At 31.4% G+C, this 26,958-nt stretch overlaps 1 protein-coding gene and 2 pseudogenes across 1 annotated transcript; all 3 read left to right on the top strand.

Moving 5' to 3' along the window:
- Nucleotides 1-4,885: 4,885 nt before the first annotated feature.
- On the top strand, nt 4,886-8,558 carry LOC114733375 (vicianin hydrolase-like; annotated as a pseudogene).
- A 1,756-nt stretch (nt 8,559-10,314) lies between these two features.
- Nucleotides 10,315-16,308, top strand: LOC114732817 (vicianin hydrolase-like). The gene is made up of 13 exons (XM_028920218.1): nt 10,315-10,485; nt 10,816-10,885; nt 12,403-12,461; nt 12,753-12,828; nt 12,933-13,004; nt 13,162-13,249; nt 13,755-14,007; nt 14,152-14,267; nt 14,862-15,079; nt 15,221-15,252; nt 15,534-15,636; nt 15,777-15,885; nt 16,010-16,308. Exons 1-13 carry the CDS (start codon nt 10,315-10,317, stop codon nt 16,176-16,178), a joined length of 1,536 nt encoding a protein of 511 aa, XP_028776051.1. The 3' UTR covers nt 16,179-16,308.
- A 6,051-nt stretch (nt 16,309-22,359) lies between these two features.
- Nucleotides 22,360-26,445, top strand: LOC114733206 (vicianin hydrolase-like; annotated as a pseudogene).
- Nucleotides 26,446-26,958: the final 513 nt, after the last annotated feature.

Raw genomic sequence — 26,958 nt, 5'->3', positions numbered from 1 at the left:
GAATAGGTTGATAGGATAACCTTACATTTAAAAGGAAGAATTGCTATAAGATCTCAAAAAAGAAAGATAATTATTAAAAAATCTCATAATAACTGAGTAGCTTTTAATAACAAATCCCAATATAAAAATAATATGTTTTAACTATTCACTTATTGTTGAGATTTTTCATAACAGTAAAGTGTGTAGCTTTCACCCCTCAATGTGAATGTTAGCCCATCAGAGTGCTTCCATCATTGATATTTGCTCTGGCCCTACAAATAAATACTAAATCGTGATTTGTTAACATAAATATGTGGCGGCATGCATGTTGTTGCAGTGTGACATCAAACAGATGAACAGGATAGGATCTGACTCTTTCAGATTCTCCATCTCATGGTCAAGAATATAACACCCTTACGTATTTATACCTTAACCTAAAAAGCTAATTAGTTTTCTCTTTCTCTTATGTATTTGTCTAATTGATGGGGAAAAAAAAGGTATTTAATTGATCTTTTGGAGGTGAGCGGGTCCCACAAATAGGGATGAACAGTTATTTTCTCCTCTCGCTTGAATGATTTTGCCTTTGTCCATTTGCCAAATCCTCTTGGTCTTTTTTTTTTTTTTTCAATTCTAGTTCTCTTTCCATTTTGCTAAAAACAGTGCCGTATGCAAGCAGCGGACAGGTAGCGGAGGATAAATACAGCGGAGGGAAGCCAAACCCTTATTGCATATATACAGGATTAACACCTTTTGTGACTCTCTTCCATTGGGATCTCCCCCAAGCCCTAAAACAAAGTAACACTTTTTTTTTTTTTTAATTAATGTTCTGATCTAGTTAGGGCTTTCATGAGCATGCTGATTTTTGCTTCAAAACTCTTGTTGATCGAGTTAAACATTGGGTTACTTTGAATGAACCCTATGCATCTAGTCCCAACAGCTATAACATCGGCACTTTCACACCGGGAAGATGTTCTAACTTCGTCAGAAACATGCACTTCCGGTGACTCCGCCACGGAGCCGTACCTTGTCGGCCACCACTTGCTTCTTGCTCAAAAGAATTGCAAGCGAACGAACAGTGCAAAGAGTCCCCAGATGCTGCAACTTGTATAATAGCCCTTTACCTTCAACTTCTTCAATGCGATATGGGGCGGGGGATTTATCATGGTCGTCCTCTAAGATTGGTGGGGAACATTCCCACTCAGTATATTCTAACATTGTTAAAACATAAATAGTTCCACTTCTTATGGAACTGGTCTCTGACCATTTTGCCCTATCCCTACCCCTCCTTCTGTTTGACGCCCACCAGCAACAGTGACCACAGCTAGCATGATGGCGGATGGCAACAACTCGGACGAGCATAACGACGGCTGGCGGCGACGACTCTAGTGAGCACGATGATGGACCACGTCTCCTTGGCCGAAGCTCTTAGATTTCTCAAAGGCCCCAACGATGCTCTTGCTGGCGTTGGATCTGGAGTAGAGAGCACAGCGACGGTGACGGAGGAGGAGCAGCGAGGATCTCATCTCCTCTTTTTCTCCATGCCTCCTCACTCACCACCAGATCTCATCTTCTTCCTTTCTCCACGCCTCCTCACTTACCACCACATTTCATCCCCCTTTGATCCCGTCTTCTCCATTCCACTTTCCTGTTCTTCATTTGTGACTGAAGCTTGTGAATCTCAAAATAAAGCTTGCAATATGCAAAGCTGAAGCTTGTGAATCTCCCATCCAAGCTGAAATCACTGGTTCGATGGTGGTTCCTTCCATTGTGCTTTGCATCTGGGGTGGAGGAGACTTTTTTTTTGGTAGGGAGATTTTTTTCCAAGGTCAATTTGGTATTTTCATTTTACTAACGCATATTTCAGTTAAAATTTATATTCCACATCCATGGTTGTACCAAACATGTTTTAAAACTCACTTCCTCTTTCACTTCCAGTACCAATTCCAATTTCAATTCTACTTTCAGTTTCGTCAAAAACTCTTTCTTCATATCAAACAAGGCATTAAAGATTGAGTCACGAAACGTCAAATAGTAAGAATTAAGGACTAAGTTGCAAAGTCGGTAACATGACAGGAATTAATTGATTAATTTTCCTTTAAAGTTGTAATTGCAATATGCAAAGCTGAAGCTTGTGAATCTCCCATTCAAACTGAAATCACTTGTTCGATGGTGGTTCCTTTGATTGTGTTTTGCATATGGTGGTGGAGGAGATTTTTTTTGGCAGGGAGATTTTTATTCCAAGGGCAATTTGGTATTTTTATTTTATTAATGCATATTTCAATTTAAAGTTATATCCCACTTCTATGATTGTACCAAACATGTTTTACAACTTATTTCCTCTTCCACTCCTAATTCTAATTCCACTTCCATCAAAAACTCTTCTATCATATTAAATGGGGCATTTAAGGATTGAGTCAAGAGACGAGTCAAATTATAAGGACTAAGTTACGAACTCAGTAAGATTATAAGGGTTAATTGATTAATTTTTCTTTAAAGATATAATTGCAATTGAACAAAATGAACATAATTTTTTCCAGTTCTTTTAAATCAATGCAAGCATTTGAATATAGGATAGTTACCTTGTGGAATAAATTGATCATAAGCAAGAAATTAAATAAAAAATACCTTACAACTTGTAAATAATATGGGGAAAAATGATTTTTGGTCTTATAGCCTTACAAGTTATGACAAACATTGCTCAAATAACATTTCTACGAAAGAATCATGTTTCAATCTATAAAACAGTTACCTATTAAAATATAAAAATTCGGAAAATAATATAATTACAATATAGGTAATATCTTTTTACTAATGAATCTTAAAAAAGATGGTATATATATGTCGCTTTAAATCCAAATTCTTATGCGCACACGTATCAATTTAGTGTTTGTTTGGATCATAATAGGGTACTCCAAAAGCAATTATTCAAATAATTTTAAATAATTTTCTTTACATATTTACTTTATAAATTACAATTGAAAAATTATTTTTTTAATAATTCTACTGTCATTTCAAACAAATACTAGACTAGAAAATGTGTGTCTTGATTTAAAAAAGAGAAAGAACTGTATGTTTAAAACAAAAAATCAAACACTGTTTATGCCCACACATGAGCTCTCTGTATTTATTTTTTTTTATACAAGAGAGGAAGGCTACCAAAGTTATTTGCGATAAAAAGGTACTTGAGAAGTTTAAGGAAAAATTTTATTAGACTACTATAAGACCAGTACGATAGTGAATGTTAAGCAATAAAGGAAAAACAAAAGTATAAAGTTGGGGTAGCAAAAATGAGGATGTTGAGATAGATGTGTAATTATACAAGAAAAGATAAGATCCGAAACGAAAATATCATAGGAAGAGTCGGTGTGGCACCTATCGTATAGAAATGGTTGAACATCGCTTGAGGTAATTTGGGCATGTGCAGAGAAGGCCATTGGAGGCCCCGATGAGGAGAGTATATCATACAGTATGGAGTTCCATAAAAATGAGCAAAGAAAGGCCGAGAAAAACGCTCAATAAAATCACTGAAAGAGATCTCCTAGTCAACAACATATCTAAAGACTTTGTCATTGATAGAGCATAATAGCGTTGTGTGATTCATGTAGCCAACCCCACCTAGTGAGATAAGGCCTGTTGTTGTTGTTGTTGATACAAAGGAGAGCTAAGCTGGAAAAACCAACTATCGTATTTTATTATCTCTTAAAGATTAAGGGAATTTTTGGGTAGAAACAAAACCATGATTTTAAAAGTGTTTTTACGGTATAAGAAGTAAATATGTAGAAAAATTTACTTGGATTTATAAAAAAGTGTTTTCCAAAAATACTTTTTAGGGTTACCAAACTTTCCCTAACACCAAGTGATTCACATCCCCATTTTAAAACAGGCTTTTAAATATGTGGCCCCACCTCTATCCAGCCCTCGGCTGTTCCGGATCAGATGGCCCAAGTCATTTTTTCATAATTCAAAATCATAAAATATTTAAATCAGCATATCACCAATGTGAATCGTCAATAAAAACGATAGTCTCTCTTATGCTAAATTTAAAAACTTGATAATTGATTTATAGAGATTAAAAAAATAACACTTAAATTAGTTGTTTATAAAAAGATGTATGTTTTATTGTTTTTATGCATGTGAGTTTGATTTATTAATAAAAAAAATGAAATTATAATTCATTGTAGCTATATTATAATATACTCCCTTCTGTTCTTAAGAAGTCTCCTAAAAGGATTTCTTGATTCAAAATATAAGGTGTCATAAAGAAGTATCCAATAATTTTTTTAAAAACATTTTGCCTGTAAAATTCTGTCGACTTGTTTACGAATTGTGAGTGGAGGCTTCATATTCATTTTATTTTTTTAACAAAATATTCATTTTATTAATAAAGATAGTGTATAATTCTTTTGATAAATAAATATAATAATAATTTTTTAATATGTGTAAAAATGTTAGAAGTATCTCATAACAAGTGAGCCCAAAATTCACACAATTCAATTAAACTTTTAATCATACGTGGAATTGAAGGAAGCATACGGTAACAAAGGAGGCTGTGGTGGTACCGGGGCAGGACTTGTGGGGAGAGAAGTATAAAAATACAGCTGGCCAAAAAAAAAAAGTAAATAGTTTAGTTAGGTTGATTTAAGTCGACTTTTTGATTAAGTACGTACCTAAATAAATAAATGTATGGCGCATAGCAAATTAATAAGCCGAAATATTGATAAATAATGAAGGGAATTAGGTGCCTCCTTTGTGATTGTTTTGATTAAGTACGTACCTAAATAAATAAATGTTAGAAACATGCAAATAAAATCCTTCTCTTTTCTTGCAAGATATGCATGTATAGAAGTTTCTGGGTAACTGATAATGGTTTTGTGATGTTAAAAAATGTGGTTGTTCAAAGTCAGAAGGAGCGGCAAATATTGATGGAAAAGGACCCAGCATTTGGGACACCTTCAATAAGCACCATCCAGGCCTCTCTCCCCCTCCAGAGTACACACACACACACACACAAAATTTACCCAATTTTTAAGATTAATATCAATAATAAAATATAAAATTAATACCATAATCTGAAATCTGGAGATCCCTTGAACACATATCATAAGGCCCATGATGAACAAAGACAAAAACAAAGGATTTTGAATGATCGATTGAAAACACTGCAATATTAAATGTGAAGTAAATCTCATTGGGATATGTGTTGTGAAAGGTTTAATTAATTAGTAGAGGGAATATGTACAAAAATTAGAGTGCAAGATATCAAATCTTGAACTATACAGATAAATATTGATTTTTTATGTGTAATTATTAATTAATGAGCAGAGAAGATGTCAGATCACAGCACTGGTGCAGTGGCCGACGATTTTTGCCATCGCTACAAGGTTCTCATATCTATCTTATCAATATTCCCCAACCCTTATATATATATAGACACACGCACAAATATAATTTTTGAGTGAAAATGCATATTTAATTTGCGGAGTGACATACAACTGATGAAAAAAATTGGTCTGGATTCCTTTAGATTCTCCATCTCATGGTCTAGAATTTTCCCTGGTAAGTTTTTTCTTTATTTCTAATTAGACGACGGTAAAGATAATTTTGCATAATATTGATCAAAGTGATTTAAAAATAATTATTATTTGTTTTTAATATTGCAGAGGGCAAAGGAAAAGTGAATGAGTGGGGTGTCAAATTCTACAATGATGTTATAAATGAGCTCCTTGCTAATGGTCAGGCTCTGTCTCTCTATCCCTTCACTTATTGATTATTAATATCCAAATTGTTATTAATTAATAATTTCTGTAATATGATAGCATGCACTTTTCCGAAATTAATGGGAATATTGTTCGTCATTGTTGATGTATAGGTATAATACTACCCTTTGTCACAATCTTTCATTGGGATGTTCCTCAAGCTCTCACGGATGAGTATGGTGGATTTCTTAATCCTAAATAGTGTAAATGTTACATCATTGTACATCAAATCTCTTTATATATGTGTTAGTGAAATAATAAGTTAATTATTGATTAATGATTTTATATTAAGGATGATTTTCGAGATTAAGCTGACTTCTGCTTCAAAGCGTTTGGCGATAGGGTTAAATACTGGGTTACTCTAAATGAACCTCACATATTCACTGTAAGAGGCTACAACGATGGTGCTTCAGCACCAGGCAGGTGCTCTGACTACGTCGGAAATTGCACCGCCGGGGACTCTGCCACCGAGCCCTGCATGGTGGGCCACTATCTGCTTCTTTCTCATGCAGCCACTGTTACACTCTACAAAACCAAATATCAGGTTCCCTTGCAAATCATACTCTTTTAGCCTTGGGAAATTAGCATGTCGATTCAACTTTTTGGACTCTTTCGATTTGATTCTTAATATAAAAGTAATTTAACTAATTAATTTAGATAAATTAAAAAAATTATTTAATTTTAACAAATACGATATAATCTTCTCAAAATACCCACATGTAATATTAGTTTAGATATAAATTTATAAGTCAGATAAATTTAGTTTGAAGGAAAAATGATAAATATGATAAATAAAATTGATCAAAGACCTGCATTTATGATAAAAAATTGTTTCTTAATTACTCATATATATATTTAGAATCGGAAAAGCATTCCCCATATATATATATATATATGTACTTTTTTCTTTTTTAATATACTGAATGATTCATTACAATTATAGGCTACCCAAAAAGGACAAATAGGAATCACATTAACGACACATGGGATCGTGCCAACGTTTGAAACTGCAGCAGATCGTGAGGCTGCAAACCGAGCCCTAGAGTTTCACCTTGGATGGTAAGTCAGATAAGCATGGGAGTTCTGTTTTGTTGAGGTTTTGGACCGCTCAAATCAAATTTAAATGGTGTAGACTAGTTCATTATGTTTATGTTTTGATGATGATGATGATGATGATGATATATTCTTTTATAAATTATGAAATTTATATAAATTAGCCAAAGTGAATAAAGCTAATGGTTTTGTGCAGGTATGCCAATCCTATCACGTATGGAGATTATCCGCACGTCATGAGATCTGTGGTGGGAAATAGACTCCCTAAATTCACAAAAGAAGAATCAAAACTGTTAAAAGGATCTTATGATTTTCTTGGTCTCAATTATTACACTGCTAATTACGCAGAAAATCCCCTCTCTACCAGTACTGTTAATAAAAGTTACACTTCTGATATGCATGCCACTATCTCAAGTAAGTAATTAAATAATTAAGATATTATTGGTTTATAACTCAAGTATCTCATAAAAACTTCCCTATTATATATCTTTCAAACCTTAAATGATAGGGAAAATTTCACTGTAGGACCGCATAAGACAATTAATCTCAAAAAGCCCCCAAAACTTTCTGAAACCTCACTGAAGGACCAAGGGGCCAATCTGATATTAATTCCACAAATGAAATGACACCACTACCCTTAGCATCAGGTGAACCAGTCCACATGTGAACGGACTGATTCCACGTGTGAATATATGTATTTCTTCTGCAAATTGGCTAGTTCCCCGTGCAAATGCGATCTCTCACACTTGTTCCCTCACTGACACATGCTTTAGGTGAACCAGTTCACATGTGAACGGACTGATTCCACGTGTGAATATATGTATTTATTCTGCAAATTGGCTAGTTCCCCTTGCAAATGCGCTCTCCCGCACTTGTTCCCTCACGGACACATGCTTCAACTGAACCAGTCTACATGTGAACGGACTGATTCCACGTGTGAATATATGTATTTATTTTGCAAATTGGCTAGTTCCTCTTGCAAATGCGCTCTCCCGCACTTGTTCCCTCAAGGAAATAAGTTTCTACTAGGGGCAGTGGCGTCATTTCGTTTGTGGAATTAATATCAAATTGGCCCCTTGGTCCTGCAGTGAGATTTCAGAAAGTTTTGGGGGCTCTTTGAGATTAATTGTCTTCTGCGGTCCTACAGTGAAATTTTCCCTAAATAATATGTGTGATTAATACATAAACTCACTTCATTTTTCTTCTAATATCAGCCTCCAGAAATGGTCTCCCTATTGGTACGCCGCTATGTTCTTTTTATCACTATATCTCTATCTCCTCTTCGAACACAGATCACACTGTAACCTTTTTCTTTTTTTTGGGCCATTTATATATGGAGAGTTGTTTTTTGCTGTTAATTTGTAGACTGCTTTGAGTTGGCTTTATATCTATCCCAAGGGACTCCATCAGCTTTTGGTATATGTGAAGAACAAATACCAGAACCCAACAATTTGCATCACTGAAAATGGCATATATATATATATATATATATATATTAAACTCTTTCAATTAGCTTTCAAGTCTCATGTGACTTCTTTTTATAATAAGCAACTTATATATCCAAAAGAGCTGTCTGTATTATTAAATAATACATTTACTCAAAAAGCATATAATATATACGTACAATAATTTGTTTAGAGGAAAATATTGTAGGGGTGGCTGAAGCAAATAATGCGTCAAAAACCAGTTCAAGAAGCCATTAAAGACAGTATCAGGATCAGATACCAAACAAGAAAGTATAACTTTTTTACGACTATCTATTATCTTTAATTATTAATATAAAAGCTAATTTGACATTTAATTTAGTAATAAATATAAAACACCAATTTATTTTGTTTCTCATATTTAATTATTAGAAAGAAAAAAAATATTCTATTTAAATGCTATCAATAGCGTTTAAAGTAGTTTTTTTAAACAAAATTTCTATAAAAAATAGTAGTTTTTCAAATATTACATTTTTCTATAAAATTTAAATATATGACCTTTCACTATCATTAATACAAATATTGTTTACAATTACTTATAATTCGATCTCAAATCAAATCGACTCTTTTGCAAAAAAAAAAAAAAGACCCCCCCTTTTTTTTTTTTGAAAACACAGACAAATCTTTAGAGCCCTTCATCCCCGAAGTGATAAAAGGGTTCAAGCTATTTCCCCCTTACCCCAACGCCCCCCCCCCAAAAAAGACCTAATAATTTATTAATCACTGCACGCATTATTACAGTTTTAGTTTTATAATCGTGTAAAATTAATTTTTTATTAATAATTTAATATTTTTATATTTTTGCAATTAATAAAATAAAATAATGATTATAAATATATTAATAATAATGCATGGAGTCTTTTTACAGCTATAGTATTAGTATTTGAGGAGCTCCTGAAGCTATAAAAGCCAACATACTACAAATTCTTCAATCTTAAATTACATTATAGATGATGGCATAAAAAACTACATTACCGATATCCTCTAAGTTCTTACATATAGTAAAACACAGTAATAAGCATTTCCATGAACAATTAATAGTCCCAGTGGGACTTCCAATGACCTTTTCTTTTGTACATGTTCATCTTCTTGTTTTTTTCCCTTTATTTTTTCAAAAAAATACTACCTCCAGTTCTTAATATAAGACTTTATTTAAATTGTATTTTGGTCCTTAATATAAGATCCCAATATATTTTGTCTCTCATATTTATTTAGTTTTTTAATGTAGTTCTTATAATAATGATAGTTCTAGTTAATACATTTGATTAGTAAGGATATCTTAGAAAATATAACATCTGTTTATTACAAATAAGTAACTTAACTAATTTTCTTAATATACTCAAATTAGTCAACTAACTCTTATACTAAGAGCTGTAAGTAGTATTTTTATAATATCATATGGTGCTTTTTTTTTTTTTAAATTTACGTAATTTACGTAGTGGGGAGGTTGTGACCTGGGGTGGCGGGGGAACCAGGGAGCCCACTTTATTAAAGACCTGTATAGGGCAGGGGGGCCGAAATGGTAAGTAGCTGGAAAAATTAATTAGTTAGGTTGATTTAAATCCACTTTTTCAATTTAATATATTCGTCTGGTTCTATTTATAGAGTAAGGAGAAAAAATATTTTTTAGTCCTATTTATAAGGTATTGAGCGAAAATTTTTATATGAATATACAATTTTACCCCTTATTTATTATTATGATAACTTTGTTTATTTGAGGTATAATGTATATTAAATAGGGATAAAGTTGAAAAGTTGTTAAATTTTAAATGAAAGTTAATAAAATTTAAGATTTTTTTTGTTTATATAAAACATGTTGGAAGTGACTTATAAATAGGATCGAAGAAGTAACATCTAAATAAAAAAATTTGATTCCGAACATCATGCTCTAAACCCCCCCCCAACACACACAAAGATGAGAAGAAATTAAATTAGCGTTGCCTCATTTATTTTGTAGATTTTATGGCTATAAATTAAGTAGGCAAGATAGAATATAAGTTGGTGATTACAATTGTGCGTAGCAATATCAAGATTAAGGAGGTATGAGAGTTGAAGGTATTGCTGTCCTGCTGTGTGTGTTTCTGGTGGCCACCGCCCCCACTCTCACGGCGGTTGCCGGTGGCGATGCAAAGCCCAGCCATTACTCCGTTCCCTTAAATAGAACCCTCTTCCCTTCTGACTTTGTCTTTGGTGCTGGTTCTGCTGCTTATCAGGTCCGCATGCATGCCTCTCTCTCTCTCTATATATATACATATATTTCTAATATTTTTCTTATATAATTATTTGATCGACTTGTTCAAGTTCGAGTATTGTCGAGTTTAATTCAAAATAACTTTTCTAAAACCTTTTTTGTACTTGTAAGGACTCGAATTCAGAATATCTTATTTAAGCGACCAAAGCTCTTAGATTTATGACATCAATAGTCCTTTTCTATCAACAGTACCTATATATATTCATTTATTTATTTATTTGTAATTGTAATTATTTATGTGCATGTAAAAGCTTCTGAATTTTTTTTTTTCCTGGTTTGTTGATAATAACAGTCGGAAGGAGCGGCAAATATTGATGGAAAAGGACCAAGCATTTGGGACACCTTTACTAAGCAGCACCCAGGTCTCCACCGTCTTCCCTCCCTTTCTCTCCTTTTATTTTTATTTTTTCAAATTATTAAAAAGAATAGTATTAATGAATGACCTGAAACTACAAACGGATTAAATTTACGACCTTCACTTAAAGTAAAAACTTTCATACCATGTGACTATAAGTCCATAACATTAGATCTCTCTCTGAGAGAGAACATACACGAAAGCTCAATATATCTAATTCTTTGTGGCATCGCTTTCTCTCTTTCTTTTTTTTGGTACAACAGTAGAGCTTCCTTTATATCCATTTTTTCACATTTCTTAATATGGCTATTATTAGATTCCGTTCTTATAAGACCCAAGAAGGGGGACTTGGGGTTGGTCAAAAAAAAATAGAAGGGGGACTTGGGCTCGAGCTATTTTGGAAAAATCTGTTTATTTTGGAAAAATCTTTTAGTAGGTACATGCATTGTTTTTTAATTTTTAATTTGATATTCGTATATTTTTTCCTAATTAAATCATTTAACTCTATTTTTTAGTACTATTAACTCTTATATAAGGACTAACGATAGTAACAGAGCAAAGTTATAAGAATTAACAACACTAACCAAATATAATTAAATAATTTAATTAAGAGAGAAAACATCCCTATTACAAATTAAAAATTAGGGGAAATTACATTTACTCCCTTGTTGTTTTTGGATAATAAAGATTATGACTAATGAATACTTAATTTCGAATTTGAAACTTTGACCTTAAGGTAATTTATATTTTATATTATTTTGATTTTTAATATAAGAGCTAGTTTGACATTTACTTTGGTTATAAACATAAGACCACAATTCACTTAGTTTATTATATTTATCCATTTTTTTAAGATAGTCCTTGTAGTAGTTACACACGTTAAATGTTTAATCAAATAACACTTCATTAGTAAAAGTATTTTAGGCAAGATAATACCTACTTATTACAAATAACTAACTTAACTGATTTTTTTAATCTACTTAAATTAGTCAACTAGCTCTTATAGTAAGGACCAGAAATGATGCTTTAAAACTTGTATTTGTGTTATTCAATTTGGAGCTTAACTTTATTACTCCTTTGGTCCTTAATATAAGACTTACTTAACTAATTTGATTAGATTAAAGAAGTTAGGTAAGTTAGTTAATTATAAGAAATATGACATGTTTTTCCTAAAACACCATAATCATCTTCCTTAATATTCTCTCTCTCTCTTCTACTTGATTATGGTTAAGACTTGAGGGAATTTCCATAAAAGTAATTTAGAAAAAATTGATAAATATGAGAAATAGGTATTATATTTAGGACCAAAATTAATTCAATAATTAGGTCATATATTAAGGACCGAAAGAGTATTTGTTTCTACACAACCTCATATTTTGTTTCATTTCATGTAATCTTAGATGTAAATTGAATCTCATTGTATATAACATTGAAAGATACCATTAATTAATCATATAATGTAGAAGCAAAGATCAGATCTTAAACTATACAAAGATTAACTTTTGGTTTGTAATTAATGAGCAGAAAAGATATCGGATCATAGCACTGGTTCAGTGGCCGACGATTTCTATCATTACTACAAGGTAATAATAATCATCAACTTTAATTCAATTTGCTACGCTAACAGTTGGAACATTCATTTCAAATCGTTCATATATCAAATTCAATTATGAAAACTCAGGGTACAATTTTTGCAGTTAAATTAGTACTATTAATTAAATATTTTTCTTTAATTTTTTTTTAAATATTGAAAATTTTTAACAACAGCTGTAAATTTTTCACATTTCAAAAAGTCAGTGTGAGATTTTTAGATGTGTGGGCGTAAATAAATGCTAATCTTCTTCTTCTTCTTTTTTTTTTTTCAAATATTGCAGAGTGACATTCAGCTGATGAAAAAGATTGGGCTGGACTCTTTTAGATTCTCCATCTCATGGTCCAGAATTTTCCCTGGTAACTTGTTTTTGTTTTTAAACGCTGGTATTAATTATGATAATTTTATTTACCAAAAATAATTGTGTCATGGAGAAAAACTTAGCATGTTCCCTTTTGTACAGAGGGGAGGGGAAAAGTGAATGACTTGGGCGTCAAATTCTACAACGATCTCATAAATGAGCTCCTAGCTGATGGTAAGTCCTCCATCCCTTCAATTAATTATTTACTAATATCCAAATTATTACTAATTAATTTCTGTAATAACATGAACTTTAATTTTGAAATGTATAATAAGCTTTTTTTTTTCTTTTTCAAATTTGTTGACTCATTATTGTAGTTGTTGACTTGTAGATTTAGTACCTTTTGTCACTCTCTTTCATTGGGATGTTCCTCAAGCTCTTGAAGATGAGTACGGTGGATTTCTCAATCCTAAAGTAGTGTAAGTAATATTATTATATAAATTATTCTTTTCTGTTCTTCACCTAAAGAAAAAAAAAATTATTACCTTCATCATATTCATAAAAAGTCAAAACTCACAATTTCTGACTTAAACCAAGACCTAAAGTGGTTTTTGGTATCAGTTGAGCCAAATGACTCAATCTTCTATAAATAATCTATATCTATGTAATATGCTTGTTTATATTAAAATTCTATTACAAATTGTATTATTCATAAGATATACATATACTAATTTAAGTTTATTTGAATTGGCAATTAAAATAATGAGATATTATCATACGATTGTATTTTAAGTAATTTTTCAATATTGGTGAAATGATAGATCAATTAATAATGCAAAGCTAAGCTGAAGAATTCAATACTATCAAATTTTAAAAATCCTCTATATATAGAAGGTTAAAAGTTTTATGATATTTGAAGATGATGGAATCAAATACCATTATACTTGTATTTTTGTTAATTTTCTAATTGCTTGATGATTTTAGGGGTGATTTTCAAGAGTATTCAGACTTTTGCTTTAAAACGTTTGGAGATAGAGTCAAAGATTGGGTCACTCTAAATGAACCTCACATATTCACTATGAACGCCTACAATGGTGGCATCTATGCACCGAGTAGGTGTTCAAACTATGTCGGAAATTGCACTGCCGGCGACTCCGCCACTGAGCCTTACCTGGTGGCTCACCATCTCCTTCTTTCTCATGCTGCTGCTGCGAGACTCTACAAGACGAAATATCAGGTTTCATTTCAAATCATGTTCTGTGTGGATTCAGCTTTTTATTATTATGGTTTAAAATATGTAATCTCTAATTTTTTTCTCTTGAAAATTATTTACACAAACATATGTGATACCAAATTGTTTAACTATTATGCTTATATACAGGCTGCTCAAAAAGGAAAAATGGGTATCTCATTGGCGACAGATTGGATTGTGCTCAAGTCCGAAGCCGCAGCTAACCGTGAGGCTGCAAATCGAGCTCTAGATTTTTCCTTTGGATGGTAACCAACAAAAATTTGAGTTTTGGATCAATTAAATCAAATGTTGACAGTTTATATTAGTTGGTTAAGGTACAAATTTGTTTTGAAAATTTAAAATCATAATAATATTGTCTCCCATCATTAAAAATGTTAAAGGTTAACATTAATTTTTTAACCGCATCAGACAATATTATTATGATTGGGGCAAATTTGCTCCTTAACCCTTTTATATATATATATATATATATATACTATCTTCGGTCTTTAATATAAGAATTAGTTAACTGATTTGAGTAAATTAAGAAAATTTGTTAAGTTAGTTATTTGTAATAAATATGTGTTGTCTTTTATAAAATACTTTTACTAATCATTTATATTAGTTGGAGCTATTATTTGATAAAACCTTTAACATAAACAACTACTACAAAGACTATCTTGAAAAAAAATAGAAGAATATAAGTGATAAAATGGATTAGGATATTCTATTTGGGACCAAATTAAAAGTCAAATTAGCTTTTATATTAAGGACCGGAGATAGTATATTAATAATAATTTTTTCAGATTATCAACTTTAAATTAGCCAAATATAAAGCTAATCGGTTAATAATATTGTAGGAATGCTCATCCTATCACGTATGGAGACTATCCTCAAAGCATGAGGTCTATTGTGGGAGATAGGCTCCCAAAATTCACAAAATCAGAATCAGAAATGTTGAAAGGGTCTTGTGATTTTCTTGGGATCAATTATTATACTGCTAATTATGCAGAAAATTCTCTCTCTACCAGCACTGTTAATAAAAGTTACACTTCTGATATCCATGTCACTTTCTCAAGTAAGTAATTAAATTAAATTAAAATAAAATATTATTGGTATAACTCTACTATCATAGATTAATCTTTCTTCAAAAATTGCCCTTTAATTAATGTACTGACATTTTATATTAATTCACTTTACTTTCTTTCCAAAATCTCAGCCTCAAGAAATGGCCTCCCCATTGGTACCCCGGTAAGTTCCTCTTCTGCAGATTTGGATACTTTTTAATATATTAATATTAGGGTGCTGGATGCATCATATAAAAAATCGAAATGTTAGATACACCTGAAAAATAAGATGAGAATACTAAATGCATAGTTAATAATTATATAGTGATACGAGTCGCCCAGTTATCGTTATCCTTGTCCTCTCTTCAGATAATAATCATGAGACTGTACAGTTTAATTAAGAGGATCCAAATAATTGACATATAATGTATGTTTTTTCCCCCCCTTCTTAATTTGCTTTTGTAGACTGATTTGAGCTGGCTATATATCTATCCCGAGGGACTCCATCAACTTTTGGTATACATAAAGGACAAATACCAAAACCCACAAATTTACATCACTGAAAATGGTAATTAACTTTAACTATATATTATACACTTTCATATTTATGGCTTCTTTTCATAAACAACATAAGAAGCACTTCTGTCTATAATTATTTTTTTAAGCTTTGTCAATTGTAATATCGATTTGTTTGAGGAAAATTTGTAGGGGTTGCTGAAGCAAATAATGCATCAAAACCAGTTCAAGAAGCCATCAAAGACAGTATTAGGATTACATATCATGACAGCCATCTCAGAAGTCTTCTTCAAGCTATCAAGTGAGTGACACACACACACGCACACGCACACGCATTACTTTATGATAACAATGCTTGTTCATATATTGAATATTAACTATGTTGATCTAATTAATTTGTGTTTGATTATATATATGTATCTTAGGGATGGGGTGAACGTGAAGGGGTACTATGCATGGTCATTTATGGATGACTTTGAGTGGACTTCTGGCTACGCAGTTCGATTTGGACTAACGTATGTAGATTACAAGAACAACCTTAAGAGATATCTCAAAGATTCTGCTTATTGGTTTAAGATGTTCCTCCTACGTTAATAATTCAAGCCTTTGGAGTGAAATATATGTAATATTTCAGGTTTATTTACAGTCTATATGATTGGCAACACAATAAAAATGTGGTTTAAATTACCACATATCCTAGCGTTTCCAAATGAACTTGTAATTTCCTTTATTTGATCACTAGCCACATGTTCCAAAATAAATGATCATCATGTAATTTTTCTCAATTTTAAATAAATGAAGACTTAGAAATAAATATGACCTTGTTGACGCTGTGATGTCATCAGTTTAATTTCTTACATTAGATGCTATACAAAAAATGGACATGTGTGTGTGTGTGCTTATATATTAGCGTTGTAATTAATTAGGATCCTCTCTTTAAGTTTGTATCACCACACACACACACACACAGAGAGAGTTTGAATTATTTCGAATCCTTTGTATTCCACGAACGAGATGAGAGTTCTTTGAAGAAGACAACAATCCCCCGATTCCTGTTCATTCTTTGTTTATTTAATAAATCTAGTTTCAAATATTGTAGATATTAATTCAAACCGTTATAAATATAAGGATGTGTGTGTGTGTGTATCCCAGTTGCGATTTAGGCATTTAAGTTTCATAGTGAATTGGCTATTATATTAAGGAGTAGTGCTATAGTATCTTTTAACAAAATTTTCCAAATCTACATATTATTATATTCATTTTTTTTTTGTAAGTGTTGTTCCTCTTGAATTAGATACAATTTTAACTCATTTGTCTTCCCATCTTTTGATCTTTGGCCATCACTAAAGAATGTTTGCGCACATAAATATATGTTGATCTACGTAATAATCACATCAACATGATGATGAGGTAATATCTTATATAATACTTAGCCAAAAAAATCTTAAATGAATATAATAATTATAACAATTTTTATTTTCATAATAATTTTTTTTAAACTCCATGCTCTACACAAGATACCCCGTTAAGTTTTTTTTTTTTTTTTGGAAGAGGGGCCATGATAGCTATTACATTGGGTAAGTGGGTGACTAAAATAGGTCAGAAAAAGGAAGGGAACAGAGAATGGGACAGATGTTAAGTTAAACACACCCATATGTGCATGTCTTTTTTGAAATGGGTGATCTGAATCTTCTCCGAGACTAGATTTGGTAGGAGAGACTAATCTCTTGTAATAGATTAAATAGATTAAAGTTCAAATTGCTATTAATAGGAATGCTTATACTAGTGCCTTTTAATAAGATTATTTTTCATAGGAAAATATCTCAATTTTAACCAAATTTATATTATAAATTAGACTTTATATTTAGAAAAAGAGATATAATCCTAAATAAGCCAACAACCCATGGTTTAAAAAGGAAAAAACAGAGAGCCAATAATAACACATGGACAAACTTTTCCAAGTGAAGTGACATAAAATGATAACAAAAGGAGAGAAGGGGTCCAAAGAGAAGGAGTCGAATCAGTAAATGATGAGAAAGGGAGACTCACAGTCTGACATAGTGACACCTATAAACAGACAAATGATGATCACGACGATAATTGATTATTGATTTTTTTAAAATAAGAGTAAAATGAAAAGCACGTCAAAAAATTTAATATAATAAACATAAGGAATTTAACCTAAGTATTTCTAATAAAAATTATATGACCTTTCCAATAAAATTAGTTAATTATGTTTGAAATTATATTTTCCCTCAAATATTCATATTATTGCAACAATTCCACTTAGTCCTCTATTGTCGTTTTGAAAGAAAAGAATTGAAAGATAGAGGAGAGAGTATAATGTATAATTTATCAATAGTAGAATGTGAGATAAATTTTACATTCTACATTATATTCTATAATCGTTTGACCAAGACAAAAAAAAAATCGATATATTACGAGTCTATTAATTTTAAGGAACCATTACTTATCGATCAATAATTGAGGAATCCTTAATAGTTGTTTGGTACCTCTATGGACGTGCTCTATCCCCCCCCCCCTTTACACTTTCTTTTTCACCCTTCTCTTTTTTTAAGGAGTTATTATCACAGTCAAATTGGATTCATGTTTTTTAAAACAGCCAAACTTAACAGTAAATTACAATTTAAGATAAAAAATAAGAAAAATTCTAGAAAAGGTCTTTGGAATATATGAAATTCCAGATTGGGTCCTGGAATTTCGAAAATGACAGAAAGGGTCAGTGACCCAATATGTCATTTGTGAAATTAAGACCAATTAACAATTTTACCCCTGGCTAAACAAAAGTGAGTAGTTATTCTTTACAAAAATCTAGATAACGCTTACATTGTTCTAGTGATTACATGATTATTTGTAGTTAATAATAAGGTACCAGATAATAATAAGATACCTGACTATGAAAAAGTGAGTAGTTATTCTCTACACGAATCTAGGTAATACTTACATTGTTCTAGTGATTACAAAATTAGTTGTAGTTAATAACAAGACACCTGAATATGAAAAAGTGAGTAGTTATTCGCTACATGAATCTAGATAATGCCTAAACCCTTATAGTGATTCCTTAAATCATTGTAGTGAATGAATACAAATGAGGGCAAAATTGTCAATTCCTCTTAATTGACAAATGACAGATTGGGTCACTGACCCTTTTTGTTGTTTTTGAAATTCCATGACCAAATCTGAAATTTCTTATATTCCAATGACCTTTTCTGAAATTTTCCCTAAAAAATATTATGAAATAAAACTTCCTAAATATTTCAGAACAAAAAAAAACTTTGAAATATTAAACGTTCATTTGTAAATATTTTCAAGTTATTCAGGGTGTGTTTCTTTTTGTTTTTTGTTTTCTTATTTTTAAATAATTTTATATAACTGTTTTTTAGAATAAGTTTTGAAAACAAAAGATAAAAGAATTTGTTTGGATAATAATTTTAAAAAATCATGCTTAAAAAAAATTATAAAAAATCATACTTGGTAAGTGATAGCTGTCTTTGCTAATAATAAGTGGTAGATAGTAGGTGAGAAGAGAAGAAGATTTCTCAAAACTTTTCAAAACAAAAAATAAAAAACACAAAAACAAAAACAAAAAACTTTTAAATGTCGTCTTGGTTTTTTGATTTTTTAAAAACATGTTACTATTTTTTGTTTTTTAAAACACTCAACTAAAAACAAATTACTAAATAAGTTTTTTTGTTTTTGTCCACAAAAGGATAGGATTCTTTTTGGGAAAATTACAAAAAAAAACTGCAGAAATAAAAAAATCATAAATAGGGATCCGTTACAATATTAGTATGTGCTTTGAAAACAATTTTTATGAACAGATTCTTATATGTAATTTTTAATTTTATGGGATTTTTTTTGTGATTCTCTCATCCTTTTTTTAAAATTTAAAAAAAAAACCTTGCCGAAAAGATGCCGTCCTTGATGATCCCACTTTGAGGAGCTTTTAAGGGCTGCATAATGTATGCTGATGGATGACCCAATTGCGGCTTTTTTTTTTTTTTAATTTCACTCTCTCACTCCTTGGGGCCGTGTTCCTCTGTTCTGCCAAGGAGTGAGAGAGTTAATGGCATCAGGAACCGGAAGAGTGCGGGAAGAGGAAGAGCGGGCGTGAGGTATTATTTCATTTATCTGACAGCATGACGGTGCATTGTGATTGGACAAATATTTAGATGAGTTGGTACTCTCAAAGTACCCAAGAATTCCTTCATATTGATTTGCAATTTTGCGTCATGGTTGGCTGGGTCCCACAATATACTGTGTGAAAAAGCTTGCCGGGCGTGTGGGTCCCCTGTTGTGTGGATATAATTCAAAGCCTCGTTTGTTTTCATTTGATCGGTCAATTGATCGTTACGACAACTACACTAATTGCAATCGAATGCTACCAATGTTTGATGTTAATTGTACCATTGAATTTATTGGGATCTGTTTGTTTTTAAATTGAACCCCTTTAATGATGCCGTTCTCACTTTGTAATTTATTCTTAAAGAAAATGACAGAAAAAAATTTAAAATAATAAATAAGTGATTTTAATGAATTTTGAGTAGTAAAAATTATTATATTTATAGTTAAAATTATTATAAGAATAGTCATCATGACTTATTTATTTTTTAAAATTTATAATATTTTTTTTCATTTTTTTCTTGTTCTTACATGCTAAAAATGCACTAAATGAATAAAATATTTTAAATTTATTTTTATTAAAACTTATCTTTTTGTATTACCTTTTTCTATTTTTTTTTAATGAGAATTAAATTAGTGTGAACTTAGAAAATAAGCATGCCATGTGACATGCCATGTGAGTAATTGGGTCAAACTAAAATTTAAAATTAACTGAGATAACTATTAGGGTAAAATTGCTGCATTTATTGTAATTTTTGTGGTTTCATTAAAACCTCAAAAACTTGTAGACATCCATAACATTGACTGCATACTTTTGAAGAAAATTCAAATCTTATAAGTTGTATGTAAGATGAACATATTTTTATAGCTTGTTTAAAATAGTTTATAAGTAATTTTTTAATAATAACATATAGAATACGAGATAAGTATGTGATAAAAAATTTATTTTGACTGATATAAAATACTTACAAATACTTAAAAAATAAACAGACGTAAACAAGTCTTTGGTTTTATTTTGAGTTTCGAAAATTATTTTGGTCCTGGTTTTAAAATTTTGGGGGTTGGAGACATGTTTGAAGATGATGTAGGGGCTTCCACGTAAGATTGATTGCAAGGGGGGCATTGGTGGAATATCACATCAGGACCACGTGATTCTCATTCTCTGGCAAAGAATCCAAAGTCGGGTTTGATTGACATAATTATTCAAAATCACTAATGACTAATCTAACAATACTTTGGCAACAAAAAAAAAATCTAGCTATGGCTGGATCCAGGTCAATCTAGTCACAAATAAAGTTATATGATACAAACCACGCATACTCAAATAAAATAGCGTTATTAAAGCACTCATATCCATATATTATGGATTGTTACTTTTTAATTTTAAACGACAAATTTACAAGCTTAACAAAAAGATATAAAATTCAATTCCATCGAAACATTCAAAAATGTTGAGGAGACTGATCAAATAAAATATTCCCATCCATAGTTAATATAAGAATTAGTTATAGTTTAATTTGATCTTAAATATAATATTTTAGTTTATTTTGTCGTTTTTTTTAAAAAATATTTTCATTGATTGTGAGGAGTTTGCACTGAAAGATAATTTTGATCATTCAATGCACATGAATGAAAATGATATTTTAGAGAGACTAATATATATTTATGACAAATAACTAAATTTTCTAATGGGTTAAGGAACAAATTTGTCTCAAAAGTTTTTATTTTGAAACTCTGAATATTTAAAAGTTTTTTTGTGAGCAAATATGCTCTAGAAATTTTTAAATTGTAGCAATATTGTCTCGTACTATTAAAAAAATTAACATTAACAGTTAAAATAGTAACGTTGACGGTTAACATTTTTAATGATAGATGATAATATTGTTACAATTTTAAATTTTTAAAGTAAACCTGCTAAAAGAAATTTTCAAGATACTTAATACTTATGGGTAAAAAAATTTTATGATATATTTGCATCTTAACATTTTCTTTAATATTTCCACATTAATAAACTGACTCTTAAATCAATGACCAGATACAGTACACTGAACAACTAGCCCAGATTATACTTAATAGCATGCTCAGGTTAATTTCAAAATCAGGCCTTGCGTGGAGCAACTACTTATTTCATATAATATTTAAAAATGTTCACAAATCACATTTTGTATAAATTATAAATGATGTTTGTCCCATTAAGTCCAAATTTCATACAGGACAGAGACAGACGTGTCACAGGGTTTACGAAAAGGTATACAGTTACTCCTTTTATCTTTAATATAGGATCTAATTTTGTATTAGTTTTGATTCTAAATATAAGACTCATTTCTCATATTTATCAATTTTCTCTAAATTACCCCTATGGATACTCTCTCAACCATAATCAAGTAGAAGAGGGAGAGGGGGTATTAAGAAAGATGATTATGGTATTTTAGGAAAAATGTGTCATTTTTCTTATAATTAACTAACTTACCTAATTTCCTTAATCTAATCAAATTAATTAAATGGGTCTTATATTAAGGATCGGATAAATTTGGCTTCTCCCCAATTATTTTCCCTCTCGTGTTTATTTTAATGCCACGTGTGCGATTATTCATTATAAATATAGAGAAAGCAAATGATGAGCTCCGCAGTGTGAGCAGTGAGAAAGTGAAAGGCAGTAATAGCAGAGGGGGAGGGATATGAGAATGGCAGGTGGAGGTTTCCTCCTGTTTGTGTCAGCGGTGGCCACCGCGGCTACCGTCGCAGCGGCTGCTGGTGGCTCTGCAAAGCCCGGCCGTTACTCGGTTCCGTTCAACAGAAGCCTTTTCCCTCACGATTTTGTCTTCGGAGCTGGTTCATCTTCTTATCAGGTGATATACATATGTGCTTCATTCCTTCATTTCTGCTAATGATTCACACATAATAATATCATTTGCTTTCGAGATCAGCAAATTAATTGTGATGAAGATTCTGGATTCTCGACTGATAAGTTTTTTTTTTTTTCCCCCTGGGGCCCTTTTTTGTCACAGAACGAAGGAGCAGCTAATATTGATGGAAAGGGACCCAGCATTTGGGACACCTTCACCAAGCAGCACCCAGGTCTCTCTCTATCTCTTTCGGACTTTTCGATTTTATATTTTAGTATATTTCTTTTTTTTTCCGCTAGAAATAATATATTCATATAAAATCTATATATATATTCAATAAATTTATTTTGCCATCTCCTTGTCAGGATCTTTTTTCTGTTCTCTCTCTCTTTTGGGCCTTGTGTCTCCAGCTTTAGAATTTTTTAGGAATTGTGCCGGGTCTTGTTGCATAAACTGAAGTTGAATTTGTATGTACCACCTCCAATTTTAAATATAAAATCTACTTATTATTATTTTATAATAAAATGTATTTTCCTTTGGGTGGAAAGAAAAGACCAAAAGTTCGATGCCCTTGTCCCTTCCTTTTTGTTTTTGTTTTTGTTAAATAATCCTCTTTATCATTATTCACGCTACATTTAATCACGCTATTTATTTTTTCAAACTTTTTTTAGAAGTTTTTTTTTCAATTTTTAAAATGAATTATATGATCCCTCGTGCTAGATAGTATCATGCGTTTTGAGAACCACGCGGGGAAAAAAAATCTAGTCATTAGAAAAATTGAACAAAGTCATTAAAGGATCGAATTTGAATTTATTATTTAATAATCTTATATATGTGGATGTGATTAATCTCTCTCATTCTCTGTCATTAATCATCAAAGGCTCAATTAATTAAGTAGTTAAACTTCACGGAGATTAATTTTTAATTTGGTGTGCAATAATGAGCAGAAAAGATTGTGGATCATAGTAATGCCGACGTGGCAGTCGATTTCTATCATCACTACAAGGTGCTCTCATCAATCTGAACTCATCAATTTTATTTATTTTTTTCCTGTTGGATAATTAACTCAGCTATTTTATCAAATACTCACGAACTCTGTTTTATATATTTGTTTTATACGCATAAATTACCATTTTTCCCTATTGCAGACTGACATACATCTCATGAAAAAACTTGGGCTGGACTCCTTTAGATTCTCCATCTCTTGGCCCAGAATTTTCCCTGGTGAGTTTTATTATTTTCTCTTTTTAATTAAACGATGGTAAGATAATTTTGAAAAATAAAATGATGACATGAAAAAAAAGGTGGAAATATATTTATAATACGTTCATGATGCATATATATTGTTCATCAAAGTAATAATTATTACTTTGTTTTTATTTGTGCAGAGGGCAGGGGAAAAGTGAATGAACTGGGTGTCCAATTCTACAACAATGTCATAAATGAACTCCTAGCAAATGGTCAGCCTATTTTTTTAGTTAATCTCCAAATTATTAATATTATTTTTTACTCATTTATATATATATATATATATATATATGTATGTATGTATTAGGTATAATGCCTTGTGTCACTCTCTTTCACTGGGATCTTCCCCAAGTTCTTGAAGATGAGTATGGTGGATTTCTCAGTCCTAAAATAGTGTAAGTAGTACCCCATTAATAATTATAGCTTCTTATACAATTAATTTAATCGAATTTTGAGTTATTCACTTATAATTAACTTCATTTTCTTGGACTATCTAGATCTTGCTACAATTTAGCTTGGTTATTCAAATTAAATAATCGTCTAGAAAATATTAGACGATATTCAAAATTTGAAGTTCATTATCAAAGTCATGGAATAATATGCAAAAATATTGACTCGTCAAATTGATTAATGATATATTTTAGGGATGACTTTCAAGCGTTCGCAGACTTCTGCTTCAAGACATTTGGAGATAGGGTCAAAACTTGGGTTACTTTCAATGAACCCTATGTGTTCATAGCCAGTGGCTACAATGTTGGCACCAAGGCACCGGGCCGGTGTTCTAAATACGTCGGAAACTGCACCGCCGGAAACTCTGCCACCGAGCCCTACTTGGCCTCCCACAATCTCCTTCTTGCTCATGCCGTTGCTGTTAAACTCTACAGAACCAAGTATCAGGTTCCTTATTATCACCATGTTGATACACTACTTTCCCTGTATTTTATCAACAAATTTATTGAATTGTTTATTATTATCATTATTATAGGCTACTCAAAAGGGGAAAATCGGAATCACATTAGTTACTCATTGGTTTAAGCCAAAATCCAAATCTATGGCGGATCGTATGGCTGCAAATCGAGCTTTGGAATTTTACATGGCATGGCAAGTGATTAACACATTATTATTAGTTTGGTTAATGATGATCTTGTTTTTAAATGTAAAAATTTGAATAAATCAAGGGAAATAATTAATGTGCAATTGATCTTTGAAGCAAATGGTTGGGTGCAGGCACGGTGACCCTGTCACACATGGAGATTATCCCAGGAACATGAAATCTATAGTGGGAGATAGGCTCCCAAAATTCTCAAAGGCAGAGTCAGAAATGTTGAAAGGATCTTATGATTTTCTTGGCATGAACTATTATACTACACAATTTGCACAACATTCTCTCTCTGCCTCTGCTACCGCTGTTAACAAGAGTCTCACGTCTGATATGCAAGTCACTTTGTCAAGTAAGGAAACCAATTCACACACACATATATGTTGCCATATATTTATATATATATATATCATCAAAAGTCAATGTACTAACACATATAATCATCACTTCATTTTTGTTCCAACTATTGTAGCTACAAGAAATGGGGTCGCTGTTGGTATCCCGGTATGTTTTTTCTTTCTTTCTTAAGTCTCAAGATACACATTCACGTACATGGATCTTCTTCAACTAGGTGCAACCTATGTGGTTATCATTTGACTGGTGGGACTTGTCACGGTGTTATGTTATGTCTCTCAATTTATATGAACCTTTGAACAATTAGGGAATATCCTAATAAAAGAGGATGAACCTTAGAGCAACGATAAGGTTGCTGTCATGTGACCTGGAGGTCACAGATTCAAATTTTGGAAACAGCCTCTCCGTTGGTGGGAGTAAGGCTGCATACATCTATCCTTCCCTAGACTTTACAGTTTTGTGCACCGAGTTGCCCGTTTCTTTCTTTTTTCGTTTTTCCCCCTCTTTTAGAGAAGATCCTAATTGACACATGAAACTCGTATTTGTTCATAGATGTTAAAGAATGGAGAGTTGTTTTGTGTTTTGTAGACTGCATTGAGCTGGCTCTATGTTTCTCCCAAGGGACTTTATCAGCTGATGATTATATGAAGCTCAAATACAACAACCCACCTATTTATATCCATGAAAATGGTACGTACGTAACTAAATAAAGAATGGAGTAATAACTAAAAGGCAAATACTGTTTCATCAGTGCTTCTTTGATATCTCTTTTTTGGTGTTAAATGTGGGACACAGGAGTTGCTGAAGGAAATTATGCATCATCAAAACCAATTAAAGAAGCCATCAAGGATAGCATAAGAATTAGATATCATGATAGCCATCTCAAAAATCTTCTTCAAGCTATAAAGTAAGTGAAATTATTGGAATTTTACGTTGCTATATAATATATATAAATTCTTGTTCATCATATACTGAAAATTGAGCAAGCATATATGTTGATTTCAGAGAAGGGGTGAATGTGAAAGGGTACTATGCGTGGGCATTCTCAGACAACTTTGAGTGGGAACATGGTTACACGTTTCGATTTGGATTAACGTACGTGGATTACAGCAACATGAAAAGATATCTCAAGTATTCTGCATATTGGCTCAAGATGTTCCTCCTCCGTTAATTTAATCATCTCAGGCCTTCGCTTCATATATCATCACTACCATGTGTTACCTAGTTCCCACGTCTCAAAATAAATAAACATGTGCTTTTCTCAGTAAATTAGATTGCATAGCCATGTGCGGACGGTGTGATGACCAATGGAATATTACTTCCATCAGTCTTAAATTGCTCCGTTAAAAATATTAATACTGAATATTATTTTAATAATTAATGTTAATTTTTTAACAGTAAGAGGCAGTATTATCATGGTATTAAGCTTTTAAGGAAATTTACATCTAAAAGAATTTCAGATGCCTAGCTTCGAGTAAATTTACACTTTAACCCTTCATAATATAACATATTTTCCCTAAAGTATTATTTTTTTTATATCTAATATCCCTAACTATAAAATTTGTTAACTAATTAATAAAACTCCTGTTATTAATAATTGAGGGTAATTTTGATACTACCTCTGGTTCTTAGTATAAGAAGTTTATAATATGAAAGCTAGTTTGATTTTTAATTTGGTGTTAAA

This window comes from Neltuma alba, unplaced genomic scaffold (genome assembly GCF_004799145.2).
Source record: "Neltuma alba isolate B1F8T4 unplaced genomic scaffold, ASM479914v2 tig00000410_pilon, whole genome shotgun sequence".
Classification (NCBI taxonomy): domain Eukaryota; kingdom Viridiplantae; phylum Streptophyta; class Magnoliopsida; order Fabales; family Fabaceae; genus Neltuma; species Neltuma alba.
The sequence above is the reverse complement of the archived record's forward strand: the minus strand, read 5'-3'. Positions and strand labels throughout refer to the sequence as shown.